General features: G+C 37.9%; 2 protein-coding genes across 2 annotated transcripts in view; both read right to left on the reverse strand.

Annotated features, from left to right (window-relative positions):
• Nucleotides 1-7,058: 7,058 nt before the first annotated feature.
• Nucleotides 7,059-17,643, reverse strand: part of LOC147391125 (sterol 3-beta-glucosyltransferase UGT80A2-like) — a 62,976-nt gene continuing 52,391 nt past the window's right edge. Inside the window, exon 12 of the mRNA XM_086458320.1 lies at nucleotides 7,059-7,548. The gene's annotated coding sequence lies outside the window, so the exon portion shown is untranslated. The remainder of the gene's footprint in view (nucleotides 7,549-17,643) is intronic.
• Nucleotides 7,475-17,326, reverse strand: LOC147391126 (uncharacterized). The gene is made up of 9 exons (XM_086459008.1): nucleotides 17,185-17,326; nucleotides 14,178-14,262; nucleotides 13,795-14,028; nucleotides 11,135-11,464; nucleotides 10,430-10,966; nucleotides 9,332-9,407; nucleotides 8,788-9,203; nucleotides 8,574-8,662; nucleotides 7,475-7,548 (listed from the first exon to the last, which is right to left on the reverse strand). Exons 1-9 carry the CDS (start codon nucleotides 17,324-17,326, stop codon nucleotides 7,475-7,477), a joined length of 1,983 nt encoding a protein of 660 aa, XP_086315134.1.

Consider the following 17,643-nt stretch of genomic DNA (forward strand, 5'->3'; position numbering starts at 1 on the left):
ATAGAGCTCCCTTTCCAAAAGCGTATCCCACCTAGTTCGGGTACAAACCCCTGCTTTACTTCTCCAAAAGTGCCCTTATTTATTTAGACTTCAGGGTCTTCCCAGGTTAGGGTAGCCCTAAGCTGGCCCTCCTCTTTTCTCTCGCACGCAGTCGAACCGGTCTAAGACCACCACCTATCCTAAACTGTAAATAAGTAATAATGCCTATAGCGCACCAACCCTGGCATTAGGCTTGGCATACTAGCTATACTAATCCTAGTTAAGGGGCTAACCCACTCCCCTGCTCAAGAGAAATACCAGATAAGTGGAGTATAGACCATCATTGGTGCCCAAGCTTTAACTCAAAAGATGAGTGCGTGGCCTTGGGAAGAAGTCTCATTAAGCATAAGTTCTCGTCTTTCTTCTTCCTCACACCAACTCCAATTTTTGTACATCTACTAATTAGTAGGTGGTCCCACAAACCCAGAAAAAGGAGATATCCCTTGCACGGGTTTCCAATATAGAGGGGCTATCAGATCCATATTGCTTTGATAGGCACTGAACACCAACCCATATTCAAGGGAATAAAACCACAGCAATTAATCTACCTTGGCATGAATGGAGAATGTTTTCTCGGAACCAATCCATTAGGGCTCTCAACAAAGCCACATCCAGAAAGAGAGGCTTATGTTTAACACCCCGCATAGCTATTACGTCCTCGAAGGCGGCTCTGGTTGAGGCGTTGTTATTTAGGCATCTCTTCCTCAACTCTGGGTCCTCGTAGACGTCAAACCACTCTTTCATCTTTTCCATCCTTTCCATAAGTATGTCTTCATTGATTGACCTTCTTTTTAGTCATCAATGAACCCTATAGAAGATTATTGTAAAGTGATTTGTAGGGTATCGTTATTGGCCGAGGATTGTGGGTACTCCTGTTCTAAAGAGTCATAACAAATTTTAGTTAGTTTAATAAACAAGTTGGAAACAAACATATTACACAAATTTAACAGAGTTTCAATTTTGGCGATTCGGATTAAAAAAAAATAAAAAATAGAAGAAAAAGAAATAATAAAAATTAAAGAAATAAATATTTACAATTGATCATCTTCTCTCACAATTCAGAAAATCAAATTCATTAAATGACTAATCAAATTGCTTCAACATAGACAACGAATTCCATACCTTAATTACATACCCGAATTGAATCAAAGTGCAAACCTAAAGAGATCATGCATTTTATAAATTCCTTCTTTGATAAACCCTAGGGTTTTAGAAAAGTTCATCACCTAGTTATTTTGATTAAGCAATCAAGTTAATACTCAGCGTATCCTTACAACTTCTTAAACAAATCATTAAGATTAAAAGGAATTATGATTCAATAACCTACTCCTCAAACCTATGGAAAAGTCCATGGCTAAAGAACATATAATTTTCATATCACAACTATTGTTCATAATTTTTACCACTTTTAAATCATACCCCAAATCAATTAGGTGATTAGAGATACAACTATGGTTTCAATGACAATTAATATCAAAGTTTTCAATATAACCAAACTGAAAATTCAGCATATATAATTAAGATCACCAATTCATGTGTCTATATCTCACCAATCCGAAAACATCAATTAATGAATCTGAAAGTCACTAACTCATTGAATTAAAATTTTCCAACTTAAGAATCCAACAAGATGTTCTTTAATCCAATAGCAATCAGGGTTGAAGTAATAAAAATCAATAAAAGTCATAAGGGTTACACTTTTTAACACAACCAAAGAAGTTTGAGATGTGTTGGTGGTGATGTTCCTCACGACGATGATGTTGATGATTGAAAACGAATACAAGCAGTAACGTTGGCTGAAAAATTTCAGCAACGACTCCTTTTTGGCAACTAGTCCACAAAAATTCAGCAACTCTTCTTCTTATGGTCGTTAGTTCCCCAAGTTTCAGCCCTCCTTTCCTCAAGAAAAGATTAAAATCAAATAATAGAGAGAGAGAGAGAGAGAGAGAGAGAGAGAGAGATCTTCCCCAAGTCTCTTCCTTTTTTTTTCTTCTACACGTTATTTTTTTCCTTCTTAGAAGCCTACAAAATCTCCTAAAAATATTCTAAATCTTATCCTCCAATAACAATATCAAAATCTGACTAATTAAGAAAAAATTATTAAAAATAAAATAAAGTCCTAATATAATTAGGAAAGTGGTGTTTTTAGTTAGAATTTCCGTGCACTAGATTTGGAGACTTTCGAAAATAAACCTCGTCAAATCCGTGTCAAATTTGTATCAAATTCACGTCAACAGTGTACGTGCAACAACTTCAAACTCGATTTTGACCTTGATACAGTCATTATCTCTCAAAACGCAAAACACGAAAGTTGTAGATCTATTTCTCAGCGTTCCATATCATTTTGAATCATCTCAATCGGAGTTTGGATGAGAGAGTTATGCCCATATTATGAAGTAATGTTGAAACTATCAAAAATCGCCTAATTAATTTCGTTTTGCACTTAACACCTCCATTTGCATCCTAAATCAAAATAAAGAATAATGAGTACATTTAGGCACTAAATATGTATAAAGAACTAAATATTAAAGGAGAAAAATATGACATTTTTCATTCTTATTAAATTCTCCCACACTTAACTTTTGCTCGTCCTCGGGCAAAACAAAACAAAATGTAACCTAATAGAAACTCAAGGAAAACAGCAAAGACTAACTAAAAAGACTACAATGACATAACACAAATTAAATGACTCTAATCCTTCCAACTTACATCTCAGAGATCCTTTAGATGGTATGGCATAATAAAGTAGGAAGAGCACAAGTTTACTTCAAAAATAAGCCACGGAGTTATTAAGACTATATAGCATTCATACTTGGAGTGTGTGTGTGTGGTTAGCCAAATATAAGTGTACTATGCATCCTCAAGTTAATGCACAAATAGTATCAAACTTTACTTCTCACAATGTATCACTCTAGTTTTCTCTCAATTTGATATGGTGCTAGCTACACTAATCACTCAAACACTTGTGAAAACAGTTTAAACCATAAGCTTGCTTGTCCACCCACTCTCCACATTTAAAACAGAACATCAAAAGATCAAGAGGTCTTTAAAAAGGTTGTAATGGGGCTAAAGGGTCAAGAGTTCATAAGAAGGAAGAGAAAGGATATCACAAAATTTTCTCAGAACTAGAAAGCAATTAGAAATGTCAATAAATAGGTCTTCATCATTAAGTACCACATTTTGATCGCTCTAAGGTAGATTTCATCAATTTTTCTTTTCACTTTGCTTTAGAGATTTGTAATGCTCCCATTTCTTCAGAACTTGTAATCTTTAAATCACAACACTTCTTTTCATGTCCCTACTTCTCCTTTTATCACAATTTTTTTTTTTTTTGAATCTTACACCTTAAAACCACATGACATCCTTTCCTGCACTTATGCTTTTCCACCCTTCCCGATATCACCTTATAAACAAGATCCAAGCTCAGTAGTTCCAAGGAAAAGGGTAGGTAAAGTGTTTAAGTTCAAAAGAGTAAGTGAATGTGACTTAATGAAGAAAATAGGCTAATGAAGGCTCAAAGGGCTATCTAAGGGTCAAATCATAATCATGACAAAAGCTATTTGGTCATGGTGGTAAAATCCTAATTTGCCTACGTCTTTTCCAAATCTGAACATGTAAAATTGTCTCAAGCGGGTTTAAAGCAAGTTCTAGAAAACATGATATTCACAAGATGCACTCAGAAAAAAAGTTTAAATTGATATGTATAATGAATCAATTATAAGGCTCGAATAGCTCACAAATATTGCGGAATTATGCAAGTATCATTCAATATGTCTCCATGCTTCACTTTAAGATAACAGATTACTCGAATCAAAGCTAATGTGCATCAAAATTTCCAAGTATGACTACAATATAAGCAAATTAACTCCATTTCTTGTTTTATCTATAAAAGTATGCTCAAGTCTATTTACAAGCCATCTATCTTAAGAATCAGTTTCATCATTGAGTTGGAAGGAATTCTAAGAAGAAAATAACTTTTTTTTTAATTTTTTTTAATATTTTTTTGAAAATTAAAGGTGTAAATCCCTCCCCCATAGTTAAATCCTACATTGTCCTCAATGTAGATCAGAATAAGCCTGTAAGTAGAAATATAAACATGAGCTAGGTATTCACGAAAATCACACAATAAAATAAAAAATGAAATCAACCAAAGTAAATAGAGGAGAGAAAAAAAATGCAAATCTGTGTCGATGTATCCTCAATAGCCTTGGTTGAATTGGGTTGCCTCCCAATAACGCTTGAATGTTTACAGTGATTCAGCCTAGACTTTGTACCTCGTTTTTAGTCCTTTGTGAGTGGAGCCTAGAAGGGGTACTTCTTCCACAGCATTTCGGGAGTCAAATCGAGAGAATGCTACTGAATATGAAAGGTTAGAATTTAGAGGTTGTTAGTCAAATAAGCGAGAATCGCTTATCCGGGAATGCTAATCATGGTGGTGTAAAAAAGGATGAATTTCCGTTTCATATGAAGCTTTAATAATGACTGAGTCTTCCCAATATGGTATCAGAGCTACGAGCAGGCTGTACGTGAGCTCCTAAGTGTCGCGAAGGAAGGCGTGTTCTCCTTTCGCGAGAGAGGCAGCATTCCCTCTGAAAATATGGGGAGGTGGAAGTCTGTTTCAAATCTTAATTTCTGATACGCGCCTTCATCCTCCACCTGCAAGCCGCGTGCAGTCCATATTTTTTGGAGGGTCGATGTAATTGAGTTGTCTTTTCCACTCATGCTCACGAGTCCTCTCTATATGAAAAAGCGCAGGGATACAACTCTCTATGGCCATATGCAGGATCTGCCCGGAAATGTTGACTTCATTGGTTGCCGCACGGAAGGCCCAGCTATCTATTCTAAAAGGGAATCCCAACCACATGAATAAACTAGGGCACAGGCAGCTGCCCGGCGGTCTGTATATGGTCTGGAATGGAGATGTTCAACGTCTCCATCTGAGCGCAGCTTCGAGCCTTTGATTCTAAAGAGGAATGCGAGAGAATGGAGGGATTCCTTCTGAACCATAAGAATAGACAACTCAATTACATCGACCCTTGTTTACGATCTTTTACCGGGAGTACCCTCACAAAGGAACCTTTCCTCTCCTCAGCCATTTCCATTTCGGGTTAAGAAGATGTGAAAGCGCGTTTCTCTCTATAAGAACGGTGCCTTCCGAGGTGTGAAGTGGGAGAGAAGGGATGTCATAATTGGGGTTTTGAATAAGACGACCTTTTCATTTTTCATTTTTTTCATATTGCTCCGAGAGTTTTGAAAATGGTTATATCTCGAACGCGACTCCGCAAGGATAAAGTTGGGCGGCATCTCAAGTCGCCCTTATTTGTTTGTGCATCTTTCTTTCTCCCATGCCTTTCTTGGTTGGACCAACCCAACCGGCGATTTCCGACAAGTCTTTCTGCATTTTGAGAGCAAGAAGCGGAACTACAAGAAAGCTTTCTTTATCTTTATGGATAACCAATCCATTTTCAAATATAGTTGGGAGACTTTCCCCAAGAAATGGGTACATAAAATGGAAAGATCGGAACATGGGAATAGATCTGATACCAATACGGACTACCCATTTCAATTGTTGTGCTTTCTTAAATTGCATACCTATACAAGGGTTCAAGTTTCGATCGATATTTGCGGAGTTGATCATCCCTCTCGAAAACGAAGATTTTCAGTGGTCCATAATTTACTGAGTACTCGGTATAACTCACGCATTCGTGTACAAACCAGTGCAGACGAAGTAACACGAATATCTCCGGTAGTCAGTCTATTTCCATCAGCCGGCCGGTGGGAGCGAGAAGTTAGGGATATGTTTGGTGTTTCTTCCATCAATCATCCGGATCTACGCCGTATATCAACAGATCATGGTTTCGAGGGTCATCCATTACGAAAAGACCTTCCTATGAGTGGATATGTGGAAGTACGCTATGATGATCCAGAGAAACGTGTGGTTTCTGAACCCATTGAGATGACCCAAGAATTTCGCTATTTCGATTCTGCTAGTCCTTGGGAACAGCGTAGCGACGGATAATTCATAATCAGCAGAATAGGTCCAGTCCAGGGGACAAATCAATAGGAAATGCTATTAGCTTCGTAAGAATAACAATTCACTTCTATGAAATGAAAGAGTTTCACGGGAATTGTCTTGATCGTCGGATATCATTGAGAAATAGGAATCAGTGTTCTCGAACGATTTCCTGCAATTCTTCCCAGTATGGAATGAGTAAAGAATCAAGCTACAAGTCTCGATCTATACGAAACGCACTGGGTTTTTTGTGTTTCTTTCGGTTTCATTGATAGCAGAAGAGTACGCGCGCTAGCGCGCGGAGCCTGAAAAACGTAATAGGCTGCTGCTACTCTAGGCTCGCTTCGCTTCTTCAAGCTCCGCTCGCTGCTTTTCGCCGTAGCTTGCTGCTTGCTCGCCCCTACCTCTATCTAAAGGGGCTTACGAACGAGTGGAGTGCTTACGCCCCTTTAGAGATAGGGGCGAGCCTTGTCTACGAAGCTTCGCTCGCCTCAAATTGACAACTCCCCTCGGGCTCTTACCATACACCACTTCGAATGGTGACTTCCCAACGGTCCGATTCACATAGTTTTTATAGGCAAACTCTGAAGTTGGAAGAACTTATTCCCACTTGCTCGGTCTCCCTTGCACTAAGCTCCTCAGCAAGTCTCCCAGTGACCGACGACTGGAGTCTGGCCGTCCTGAGTGATAAGCACTGCTAAACCTCAGTTCAGTGCCTAATTTCTTCCATAGCACCCTCTATTAGAGGGCAGACTGGTGTCTTGATCAGACCTAATGATATGATCCCTCTTAATGATCTCTTTTAGGAACCCTTGAATTCGATGGTTTCAAACATTCTAAACTTGCTTAGGAACTAATTGAAGATGATCGGATTAGAACCTCAAGGAAACTAAGTACATAAAACCCCAATCTTGAGACACCACAAAGGAATCACTCCCTTGATAAGTTGAAGATTCATGCACTCAAACAAGAACTCATGAAAAATTCAAACAAGAACACATGAGGGCAAAGCAAAAACTTCTTGAATAACTCTAAATTCATAGAAATAAAATTGTGTCTCCAATATAACATGGGTGTTGTTTTTATAAGCATATTAGATGAGGATTGGGCCTAATTAGTCCTTAGAAAATAAAAGAATAAAAATTAAGGACATTTAGAACATAAAATTCCCAATTAACCCTTGCATCCAACTTGATCTTCCAAATAGATCCCTTGCATAAAAAGATAGTTGACCATCCTTGGTGAAGCTTTGATATCTTCAAATTTAGTCTTAGAATCTTCTAGAGCAGCCTCTTTGTTCTATACTTCCACAATTAAGCCTTGTAATGCCTTTTTCATCCTCTTTGACCTTACCCTAGTCATTGGACCGCCAATTCCTTGCAATGGTGCTGGAGAAGATTTGGGAATATCGATTTGAGTTATTTAGTAAGTTATTTGGTCATCGTTTTGATCTCCATTGTTCTCCCCCTCTTCGAAAAGATTCACCCTCAAATCACCTACGTCAAACAAAAATAAATCAGCAACATTAAAAGTAACACTAACATTACTATAGTTGCTTGGAAAATCTAGTTTCTAGGCATTATCATTGATTCGCTCCAAAACTTGAAATAGACCATCTCTTCTAGGCTGCAATTTTGATTTCCTTTGTGTAGGGAACCTCTCCTTACGTAGGTGCACCCAAACGCAATCTCTAGGTTGGAAGACAACTTTCAAACGCCCCTTATTGGCTTGCTTAGCATATTGCTCTTTCTTCCTGTCAATGTTGGCCCAAACTCTGGCATGTAATTCTTTCACAAAATCTATTTTTTTATTACCATCAAGATTAGCATGCTCATTAGTAGGCAAAGGTAAATTATCCACAGGTGATAAAGGATTAAAACCATAAAAAAATTTCGAAAGAAGAAAATGAAGGAGTAGAATGAACAGTCCTATTATATGCAAACTCAATATGTGGTAAACACTTCTCCCATTGTTTTAAGTTTTTTTGAATGATAGCACGCAAAAAAGTAGTGAGTGTCCTATTAACTACTTCAGTTTGACTATCCGTTTGAGGATGCGCAATAGTAGAAAATAAAAGTTTAGTTCCTAATTTTTTTTCATAAATAACGCCAAAAATAACTTAGGAATTTAACATCTCTATCACTAAAAATTGACTTAGGCAACCCATGCAATCAAATTACTTCTTTAAAGAACAAATCATCAATATGTGTTGCGTCGTTGCTTTTAGTACATGCAATAAAATGGGCCATTTTACTAAACCTATGAACAACAATAAATATACTATCCTTACTACTTTGAGTCCTTGGTAATCCTAAAACAAAATCCATAGATATATCAATCTAAGGCTGATTAGGTATAGGCAAAGGGGTATACAAGCCATGCAGTCTAACTTTAGACTTTGCTTGCCTACATGTAATGCACTTGTCACAAACAAATTGCACATCATGCTTCATATGAAGCCAATAAAAATGCTCACGTAATATATCTAAAGTATTTAGGACACTAAAGTGACCCATCAAACCTCCCCCATGACTTTCCCTAACAAGCAACTCACGAACAAAACAAATAAGCACACTTAATTTATCTTTCTTGAATAGAAATCCTTCACGCCTATAAGTCACCAAATACATACTTATCACATGCATACTTAGCTGAAATCAGAATCATTGACATACAAATCCTTAACCAGTTCAAAACCAAGTAGTTTAGTTTGCAATGAAGTAAGTAATACATACCTCCTAGACAATGCATCGGCCACAACATTTTCTTTCCCACGCTTGTATTTGATTACATAAGGAAACGTTTCTAAGGACTCCAACCACTTACCATGTCTTTTATTAAGTTTACCTTTGGTCTTCAGGAACTTCAAGCTATTATAATTAGAATGAATGATAAATTTCGTAAGCCATAAATAATGTTGCCATGTTTGAAGAGTCCTCACTAATGCATAAAGCTTTTTATCATAAGTAGGATAGTTCAATGCTGTCCCACTTGGCTTTTCACTAAAATAAGCTATTAGTTTGGAATCTTGCATCAAAACAGCTCCTATTCCTTTTCCTGATGCATCACATTCTATCTCAAAAGCTTTATCAAAGTTAGGCAAACACAACAAAGGTGCATTGGTTAGCTTATCTTTCAAAGTTTGGAAAGGCTGGTAATGCACATCAACCCAATTAAAAACAACATTTTTTTAACAAGTTCATTCAAAGGTGCAGCAATAGAACTAAAATCCTTAACAAACCTTCGATAAAAACTTACTAAACTACGGAAACTTCTCACCTCGTTCGCATTCTTAGGTGTAGGCCAGTCCCTTATTGCCCTTACATGTTCTTCATCAACACTAATACCTTGCAAACTAACAACAAACTCAAGAAAAACAACAAATTCCATACAAAATGTGCATTTCTTACGATTAACATATAATTGGTGCTCTCTCAACACACTAAACATGACATGCAAATGCTGGTCATCCACAATTTTGCTATAGACTAACATATCATCAAAGTAAACTACCACAAATTTTCCCATGAAAGCACGCAAGACATGGTTCATTAACCTCATGAATATACTTGGTGCATTAGTTAAATCGAAAGGCATCACTAACCACTCATACAATCTATATTTTGTTTTAAATGCAGTTTTCCATTCATCTCCCTCTTTCATGCAAATCTGATAATACCCATTCTTCAAGTCAATTTTAGAAAACAAATGAGAGCCACCAATTCATCAAACATATCATCCAATCTGGGGATAGGATGTCTATACTTTATCGTAATTTTGTTAATAGCTCGGCAATCCACACACATGCGCCATGTTCCATCTTTCTTTGGTACTAAAAGGACAGGAACCGAACATGGACTGAGACTCTCCCTTACAAATCCCTTTTAAAATAGCTCATCTACTTGTCCTTGTATCTCCTTCGTTTCCTTGGGATTAGCTCTATAACCAAGTCTATTTGGTATGGCAGAACTAGGTATGAAATCTATTTGGTGCTCAATCCCTCTTAAAGGAGGTAATCAATAAGGAATCTCTTTGGAAAAAAGGTCCTTAAAGTTCTGCAATAAAGACATAACAATACTAGGCAAAGAGGAGTTAAGGTCATTAGTAGAAAAATAAACATCCATATAGATAAGTACTAGTACTTGTTTTCTTGCCATCATTACACTCTTAACCTCATGTTTTTCAGCAAGTACACTCATTATTTTATTTTACTCCCCACGTGGCTCATTTTTCTCTCATTTTTGCTCACACCTTTGTTTCTCTCTCATTTTGCACTCTCTTGCTATCCTAATTTGGTCCTCATAAGTTTGCAAAGGTTTGAGAGGGGCCAATATAACCTTTCTATTGTTCATTACAAAAGAATAGTGATTTTTGTACCCATCATGCGACACTTTTCTATCAAACTGCCATGGTCGGCCCAGCAATATATGACCAGCATGCATCGGTGTCACATCACAAAAAACCTCATCCTCATACTTGCCAATAGAATTATGAACCTGAACTTGTTTGTTTACTTTCACTTCTCCACAATCATTCAACCATTGCAACTTGTATAGTTTAGGATGTTTCTTCCACTTCAAATTCAACTTTTCTACCAACAAAGTACTAGCAACATTAGTACAACTCTCATTATCAATGATCAATGTACATACTTTATCCTTCACGTGGCACCTTGTGTGAAATATATGCTTACGTTGCTCCTTATATTTTTTATCCTTAGGCTGTATACTTAGGGCTCTCCTGGTGACAAGCAAATCACCATGCACAGGTTCTTCCACTTCATCATCAGAACAATTCTCTAATGGTGGCATCTCGCTGTCACTTGAACTAGCACTTTCAATTTCTCCATTTACCAATACAACCATAACCCTTTTATTTGGGCATTCAGAAGCAATATATCCAAATTGTTGACACCTAAAACACTTAATTTCACGAGACTTGGTAAGAGTTTTTGTTTAGAATTTATCTTTAGGGACAGAAATCGAATTCTTTGACTTTGTTTCTTCTTTTCGTTTGAAGGTGACTTTGTTGTCCTTCCAATTTGGTCTCCATGGATTACTAGAGGACAAACCAGATCTGAACCTTTTAGATTTAATTTGTTTTTCCACTTTAATAGCCTTATGCAGCAACTCTTCCATCTCCACATAATGTTGCAACTCAACCACATCAGTAATTTCCTTGCTCAATCCGACAATAAATCTAGTCATGGTTGCTTTTCTATCTTCCTCTATGATTGCTCTAATTATGGAGATTTCCATCTCTTTATAATAATCCTCTACACTCATGGAACCTTGAACTAGCCCTTGCAATTTTATATACAAATCTCGATAGTAATGGCTAGGAATAAATCTTTTGCGCATCACCAACTTCATCTCTTCCCATGACCGTATAGGCCTTTCACCATTCCTGCACCTATTGATCACCAATTGATCCCACCATATACTTGCATAATTTGTAAATTCCATGGCGACTAATTTTACTTTCTTATCCTTGGAATAATTATGACATACGCGCTCAACTTTTTTTTCCCACTCTAAATATATTTCAGGATCATTCTTTCCTTAAAAAGTTAGAATCGTCATCTTTATGCTGCCCATATTGTTATCTCCTTTGAAGTCAACCTTCTTATCCCGTCTATAACTTACTCTCTCCAGTTCAAAATTAGCTTATTTTTCTTCATCGAACTCATGTCTTCTATATGATTTAGATTCATAAGAGGATTTCATATTATCCAACCTTGAATTCAGCAATTTGAATTGGTCATGGACAGCCTTGATGAATAATCGCATGCCAGTCTCTTGTGGGTCTCCTCCTTCCTTACTCATGTTTTTAAAGCTATGCTATTTTTTTTTTAATCGATGGTGATCTCCATTTTCCCTTCTACCACTCGAAGCTAAAAAACAGCCCCCCTTTATGGTACTTAATCAGGAGCTAGAGCTCAACAATTCCCAAAACTCAACATTTTCAAACAAAAAAAGAAAAACTCAGCAAGTAAATTCAGCAAGAAAATGTTCTTAATGAATTTATATTTATATAACAAGAAAAATTATGTTGTGGCTGAAATTTCAGCAAGAAACAATCCAACAAGAACACATTATGAACCAACAAGAAAATATATATGTTGTGGCTGATCTGAAGTCTTTCTTGGTCAGATTTGATATTGTTGGAATTTACTTACTAATACAATAGTAAAGGAAGCAAATAACAGTGAATTGATAACGTTGTGGCTGAATTTTCAGTAGGAAAGAGATTGTTTTTTTGTTTTTTATTTTCTACAATTCCAAAATTTAACAACAAATCGTTTTGTATGAAATAGATACGGCATCTTTGACGATTCTGGTGTTTTTGACTGGTAATCCAATTTCAAAAGAAAACATTTGAAAGAAATGTGTTTTTTTTTAACATTTCAACAAGAAACGTTATGGACATCAGAAAAGAAAAAAAAAACCCAACAATAGAATGTTGTTTATGAATTTCCAGCAAGAAATTGGTGTGAAACAACAAGAAATCCTGTAGATGTTTTTTTTTTTTTTTTGAATTTGAACTGGAGGCTACCCAAACCTTCGAAGAATTTCTCAATTATGATCTTCGACAAAACAATAAGTCGGTTGAAAACATGTTTATGGGTGTAAGAGACTCATTTATGAATTTCTCAGTTATGATCTGCAATAATAACTATTGGAATTGGTGATACCAAAAGATTATAGCAGATGTTTTGTTCTTGAATAGGTAAAACAAAATTCAAGAATATTCAAGAAGATCGATTCGCAAATGAACATGTTACTTAGAATGATTGTTGAAGATCAATCAACAATTTATAATTCAGCAAAAAAAAAATCAGAAACACAAATGAACTATGTTAGAACGAAATTCAGAAAAAGAAAGTATACTGCTAAGAATTTCTCTATTTTTTATTTTTTTCCAATCCAGAAGAACGTGACAAAGAATGGTTTTGAAATCAATAACCTATTTTCCCAGCAGCCTATGGCTTTGATACCAATTGATATGATCCCTATTGATGATCTCTTTTAGGAACCCTTGAATTCAATGGCTTCGAACATTCTAAACTTGATTAGGAACTAATTGAAGATAATCGGATTAGAACCTCAAGGAAACTAAGTCCTTAAAACCCCAATCTTGAGATGCGACAAAGGATGATCACTCCATTAATAAGTCGAAGATTCATGCACTCAAACAAGAACTCATGAAGAACTCAAATAAGAACACATGAGGGCAAAGCAAAAACTTCTTGAATAACTTTAAATTTATAGAAATAAAATTGTGTCTCCAATATAACATGAGTGTTGTTTTTATAAGCAAATTAGATAAGGATTGGGCCTAATTAGTCCTTAAATAATAAAAGTCTAAAAACTAAGGACAATTAGACATAAAATTTTTAATTAACCCTTGCATCCAACTTGATCTTCCAAATCGATCCCTTGCATAAAAAGATAGTTGACCATCCTTGGTGAAGCTTTGATATCTTCAAATTTAGTCTTAGAATCTTCTAGAGCAGCCTCTTTTACCGTACTTCCACAATCAAGCCTTGTAATGCCTCTTTCATCCTCTTTGACCTTGCCTTAGTCATTGGACCGCCAATTCCTTGCAACCGTTCTTGAGAAAATTTGGGAATATTGACTTGAGTTATTTGGTCAGCGCTTCAATCTCCATTACGTAATGCTCACCGCCGTGGTTTCTCACCACCTTACGAAAGAAGAATCCGGCTACTTCTGTAGCCTTACGTGATAGGGGCGAATTCTTGCACGGGAAAAAATGCGCCATTCTCGAAAACTGCCACCACTTTTAGCCCAGGAGCCCTCTTGGGCAAACCAAGCACAAAATCATGGATATCTCCGGGGTCTAGCCGTGGTACTGGCTTATACAAACCGGCGACAGCCTTTTCCTTTGCCGTTTTGCATACACGGCATCTCTGCACAAACCTCTCAACGTCCTGACTCGATCTGGGCCAATAGAAGCTGTCATTCAAAAGGGCAATTATCTTGTCACGACCAACGCTCCCAATCCGTGAACTCCTTCAGCAGCCGCTCCCTCAAAGAGCCTCTCGGTATGCATAACGCATTGCCCTTGTATAATAAGCCGTCTACTACATAGCACGTCCTAAAACCGGCTTCGATTCCCACTCACAGGATTCAGGCTAACTCTCCAAGCCTCTGCAAAATCCTCGTCCTCCCGGTTTCGAACCGATGATCCTGGCAAAACGGAAAAACCGTTTGCAAAAAAAGATCTCTCCGGCTCAACTAGGTTCGGAGCTTTTCAACAGACGGGCATAATCTTTGGCCTATTGAATGAGCAATTCAATAAAAAATAGATCGTACGTAATTTATATGCTAAATCAATTTCTTGAGTTTCTATCTGTTGATACGAATCCGACGATCTGAGTTCAAGCCGTTGGAATAGGTTCGACAGTGGATCACAAGAGCTTGGCGATCTCATCTTGACGGAACGGATTCGAAATCAAGAATTGAGGAGTCAAGATACTATAATAAGGGTCCGCCCTGCATGCACTCCCCTTCTCCTCAACAGGAATATCGCAAGGCCCCTCCATAGAGCTGAGATTGGCGACTCGCCCATTCAGTGACTTCGGCACATATCTGGGCGTTATCAAGATGGGTGGCCGGAAGATGTCTGTTGTGATCTAGCCCCATCCTTCTCCTTCAAAGGGCTGAAGAAGATAGTGCCGACTTACTGATCTGACGGGTCGTGTCTGAGACGAACTGGCCATCAGATCTGAGACTACCTACAGGGCTCTTTGAACAGTTGCTTGCACTCCGCCCTTTTTTCGCTGGTTTGATAGGATGGATCAAAAAAGGGAGAGAACGCATCAGAGTAGGAAGGGCAACGAGGCGACCGAGGTGCATCGAAGGTGCCGGCCGGGCGGCTAGGGATCAGATCTTTGGAACAGGGGCTGGGTGGGCCGTACGACCGGCGGACCTTTCACTCAGAGCTCTTTCTCAGGGGTTCTCCCTCACACGGGGCGGGGTGGACCGGTGCAGCACGGGTAAGATCTTCTGAAATCTAGTGTAGTACCGTCAGGGCTTACTTATTTATATTCTGTATCGTCACCTACGAGAATCTCTTTCTTTTCTCCCTCCCCACTTTCTCTATTAGTATTAGTCTCCTCCCCCAAGGATCCCTTTGGATGACTTGCAGTCGGTAGTCATTCTAATCAGTGGTTGGTACAGTGTGTACCAGGTAAGGTGGTGTGATAGTGACCAGTTCGTATCCTCTTGCAAAAGGTGCACATATATACATGATTTCCAACCAATTGCCTGACCCGGAGATAATTCCAGAGGTGGCTTCTTTTCTTCCGATCCCAAGAATCACAGGTGCCTAGCTCGATAGAAGAGTGTTGGATGCCATCTCCCATGTATTGAATCGAACATTCTTCTATCGAAACCTCGCTCGCACTGCTTTAAGAAGATAAGGGTCAATGTAATTGAGCTTCTTCGCTTACGTACAGAGTTGGGGAGAGTTTGACCGAGCCATAAAAGTAGACATCATTAGCTGCTTTGACAACATAAACCAAAAGGGACTGAATCTAGCCTTCAATGAATACATGGATGATCCAAAATTGACCAATCCCATGAATGCTTTCCTGACTTCCAATATAAGAGAGAAAGAAAAAAGAGCTATGCGTAATAGATAAAGGAATCCCACAAGGAAGTGCAACTTCGCCCGTACTCATGAACGTCTTTTTACACCAACTTGATTGCAAAATAACGGATTCCTTAACTCATATAAGATATGCACGATACGCGGATGACTTACTCTTGGCTATCAAGCCCGGATGTCCTGGATATCTATATATCGTGCAATCTAAAAAACGGGAATTCATGGTTCAACTCCAGCTTGAAATCACAATGACGACCTTCACTCGAGGAAGTAGGCCCTGCCTTACTTTCTTTAGGAATTATGTTTTCCATAGATGCTAAAGGTGCTATCCATCTTAATGCGCCACTCAACCGAGTGAATATTAAAATAAATAACCTTGGAAAATCCCCTTCCAACACAGAGCACAAAGGACAGATTGATCAAGAAATAGATCAATTAGCTCAAAAAAAAAAGAAAAGAAAGAATACAGTACAAAATCAATGGAAACACAAAGTACTATAAATACCTAATGTTCTGATGAAAACCATTAATGGAGATCGAGTTGATGTTCCCAAGTCTTCTCAAGAACCATTGCAAGGAATTGGCTAGGGCAAGGATAAAGAGGATGAAAGAGGCATTACAAGGTTTGATCGTGGATATACAATACAAAGAGGTTGTTCTAGAAGATTCTAAAACTAAATTTGAAGATATCAAAGCTTCACCAATGATGGTCAACTATATCTTTTTATGCAAGGGATTGATTTGGAAGATTAAATTAAATGCAAGGGTTAATTGGGAATTTTATGTTCTAATTGTCCTTAGTTATAGCCTTTTAATTTCTAAGGACTAATTTAGGCCAATCCTAATCTAATTTGCCTATAAAAATAGCCCACATGTTGTATTTGAGACACAATTCTAATTCTAAGATTTTGAAGTTTATTTAAGAAGCTTATGCTTGTCTTCATGTGTTTTGCTTTATGAGTTCTTGTTCGAGTGCATGAATCTTCGACTTATCAAAAGAGTGATCAACCTTTGTAACGTCTCAAGATTAGGGTTTTAAGGAAATAGTTTCGTTAAGGTTCTAGTCTGATCAACATCAATTTTTTTCTAAGTAATTTAGACCATTTCGAAACCATCAAATTCAAGAGTTTCTAGAGGAGACCATCTAGAAGAATCCATATCCATGGAGCTCATCTAAAGGAGATCATATCTTTCTTTTTTTTTTGGAAGATAAGCTGGGGGTCAGGCAGACCCCCGACCAGTTAGATTAAATTAACAAAAACATGACATTCTCAAGAAAGGTTGCCCAGAGGCGTCCCTCACAATAATTTTACTCAAATCCCTAGACAGAGGGGGGGACCATTGAATTATATCAGAAGACAACATAAATGAAGGTAGGTGATCAGCAGCTCGGTTGGCCTCTCTGTAGGTGTGTTCGTAATTATGCCATTGGAACTTGATTGATATGGTTTTGATAGTATGCACTATGTCTTTGACCCTCCAAGGGCCCTCCCACTTGCCTAATAAGCAATTTATGGCAATGAGAGAGTCGGCAGTAATGATGAGCCTCTGCAGGTTCAAATTGATCGCCATTTGCACCCCTTCTTTAATGGCTTGGAGCTCGTGGTGGAGAACCGATACCCCCTGCCTTCTTCCAGCCATGACTCTGATTACTCTCCTTGTGTGGTCTCTAAGAACAGCTCCCAAACCTCCTATGTTGCCTCGGAGAGATTCATCTGTGTTCAGCCTATGAACTCCAATTGGAGGTGGATTCCAGTAACAAGTCGAGAAGGCTGGAAGGGTAAGCCTTACATTGATGCCCCATCCCTCCACAATCTATCTGTTGATGTCGTTATCTCCCAGGATTATGTTTAGGCCATCTATTCTTCTCCTTGTGTCTTCGAGAATCATGTTACTTAAGCTTTTACTATCCATACTTGTATTGTTAAAAATTCTTCTACACCTCTCCTTCCATATGT

This window comes from Akebia trifoliata, chromosome 11 (genome assembly GCF_017979445.1).
Source record: "Akebia trifoliata isolate Shusen 1 chromosome 11, ASM1797944v1, whole genome shotgun sequence".
Taxonomy (NCBI): Eukaryota; Viridiplantae; Streptophyta; class Magnoliopsida; order Ranunculales; family Lardizabalaceae; genus Akebia; species Akebia trifoliata.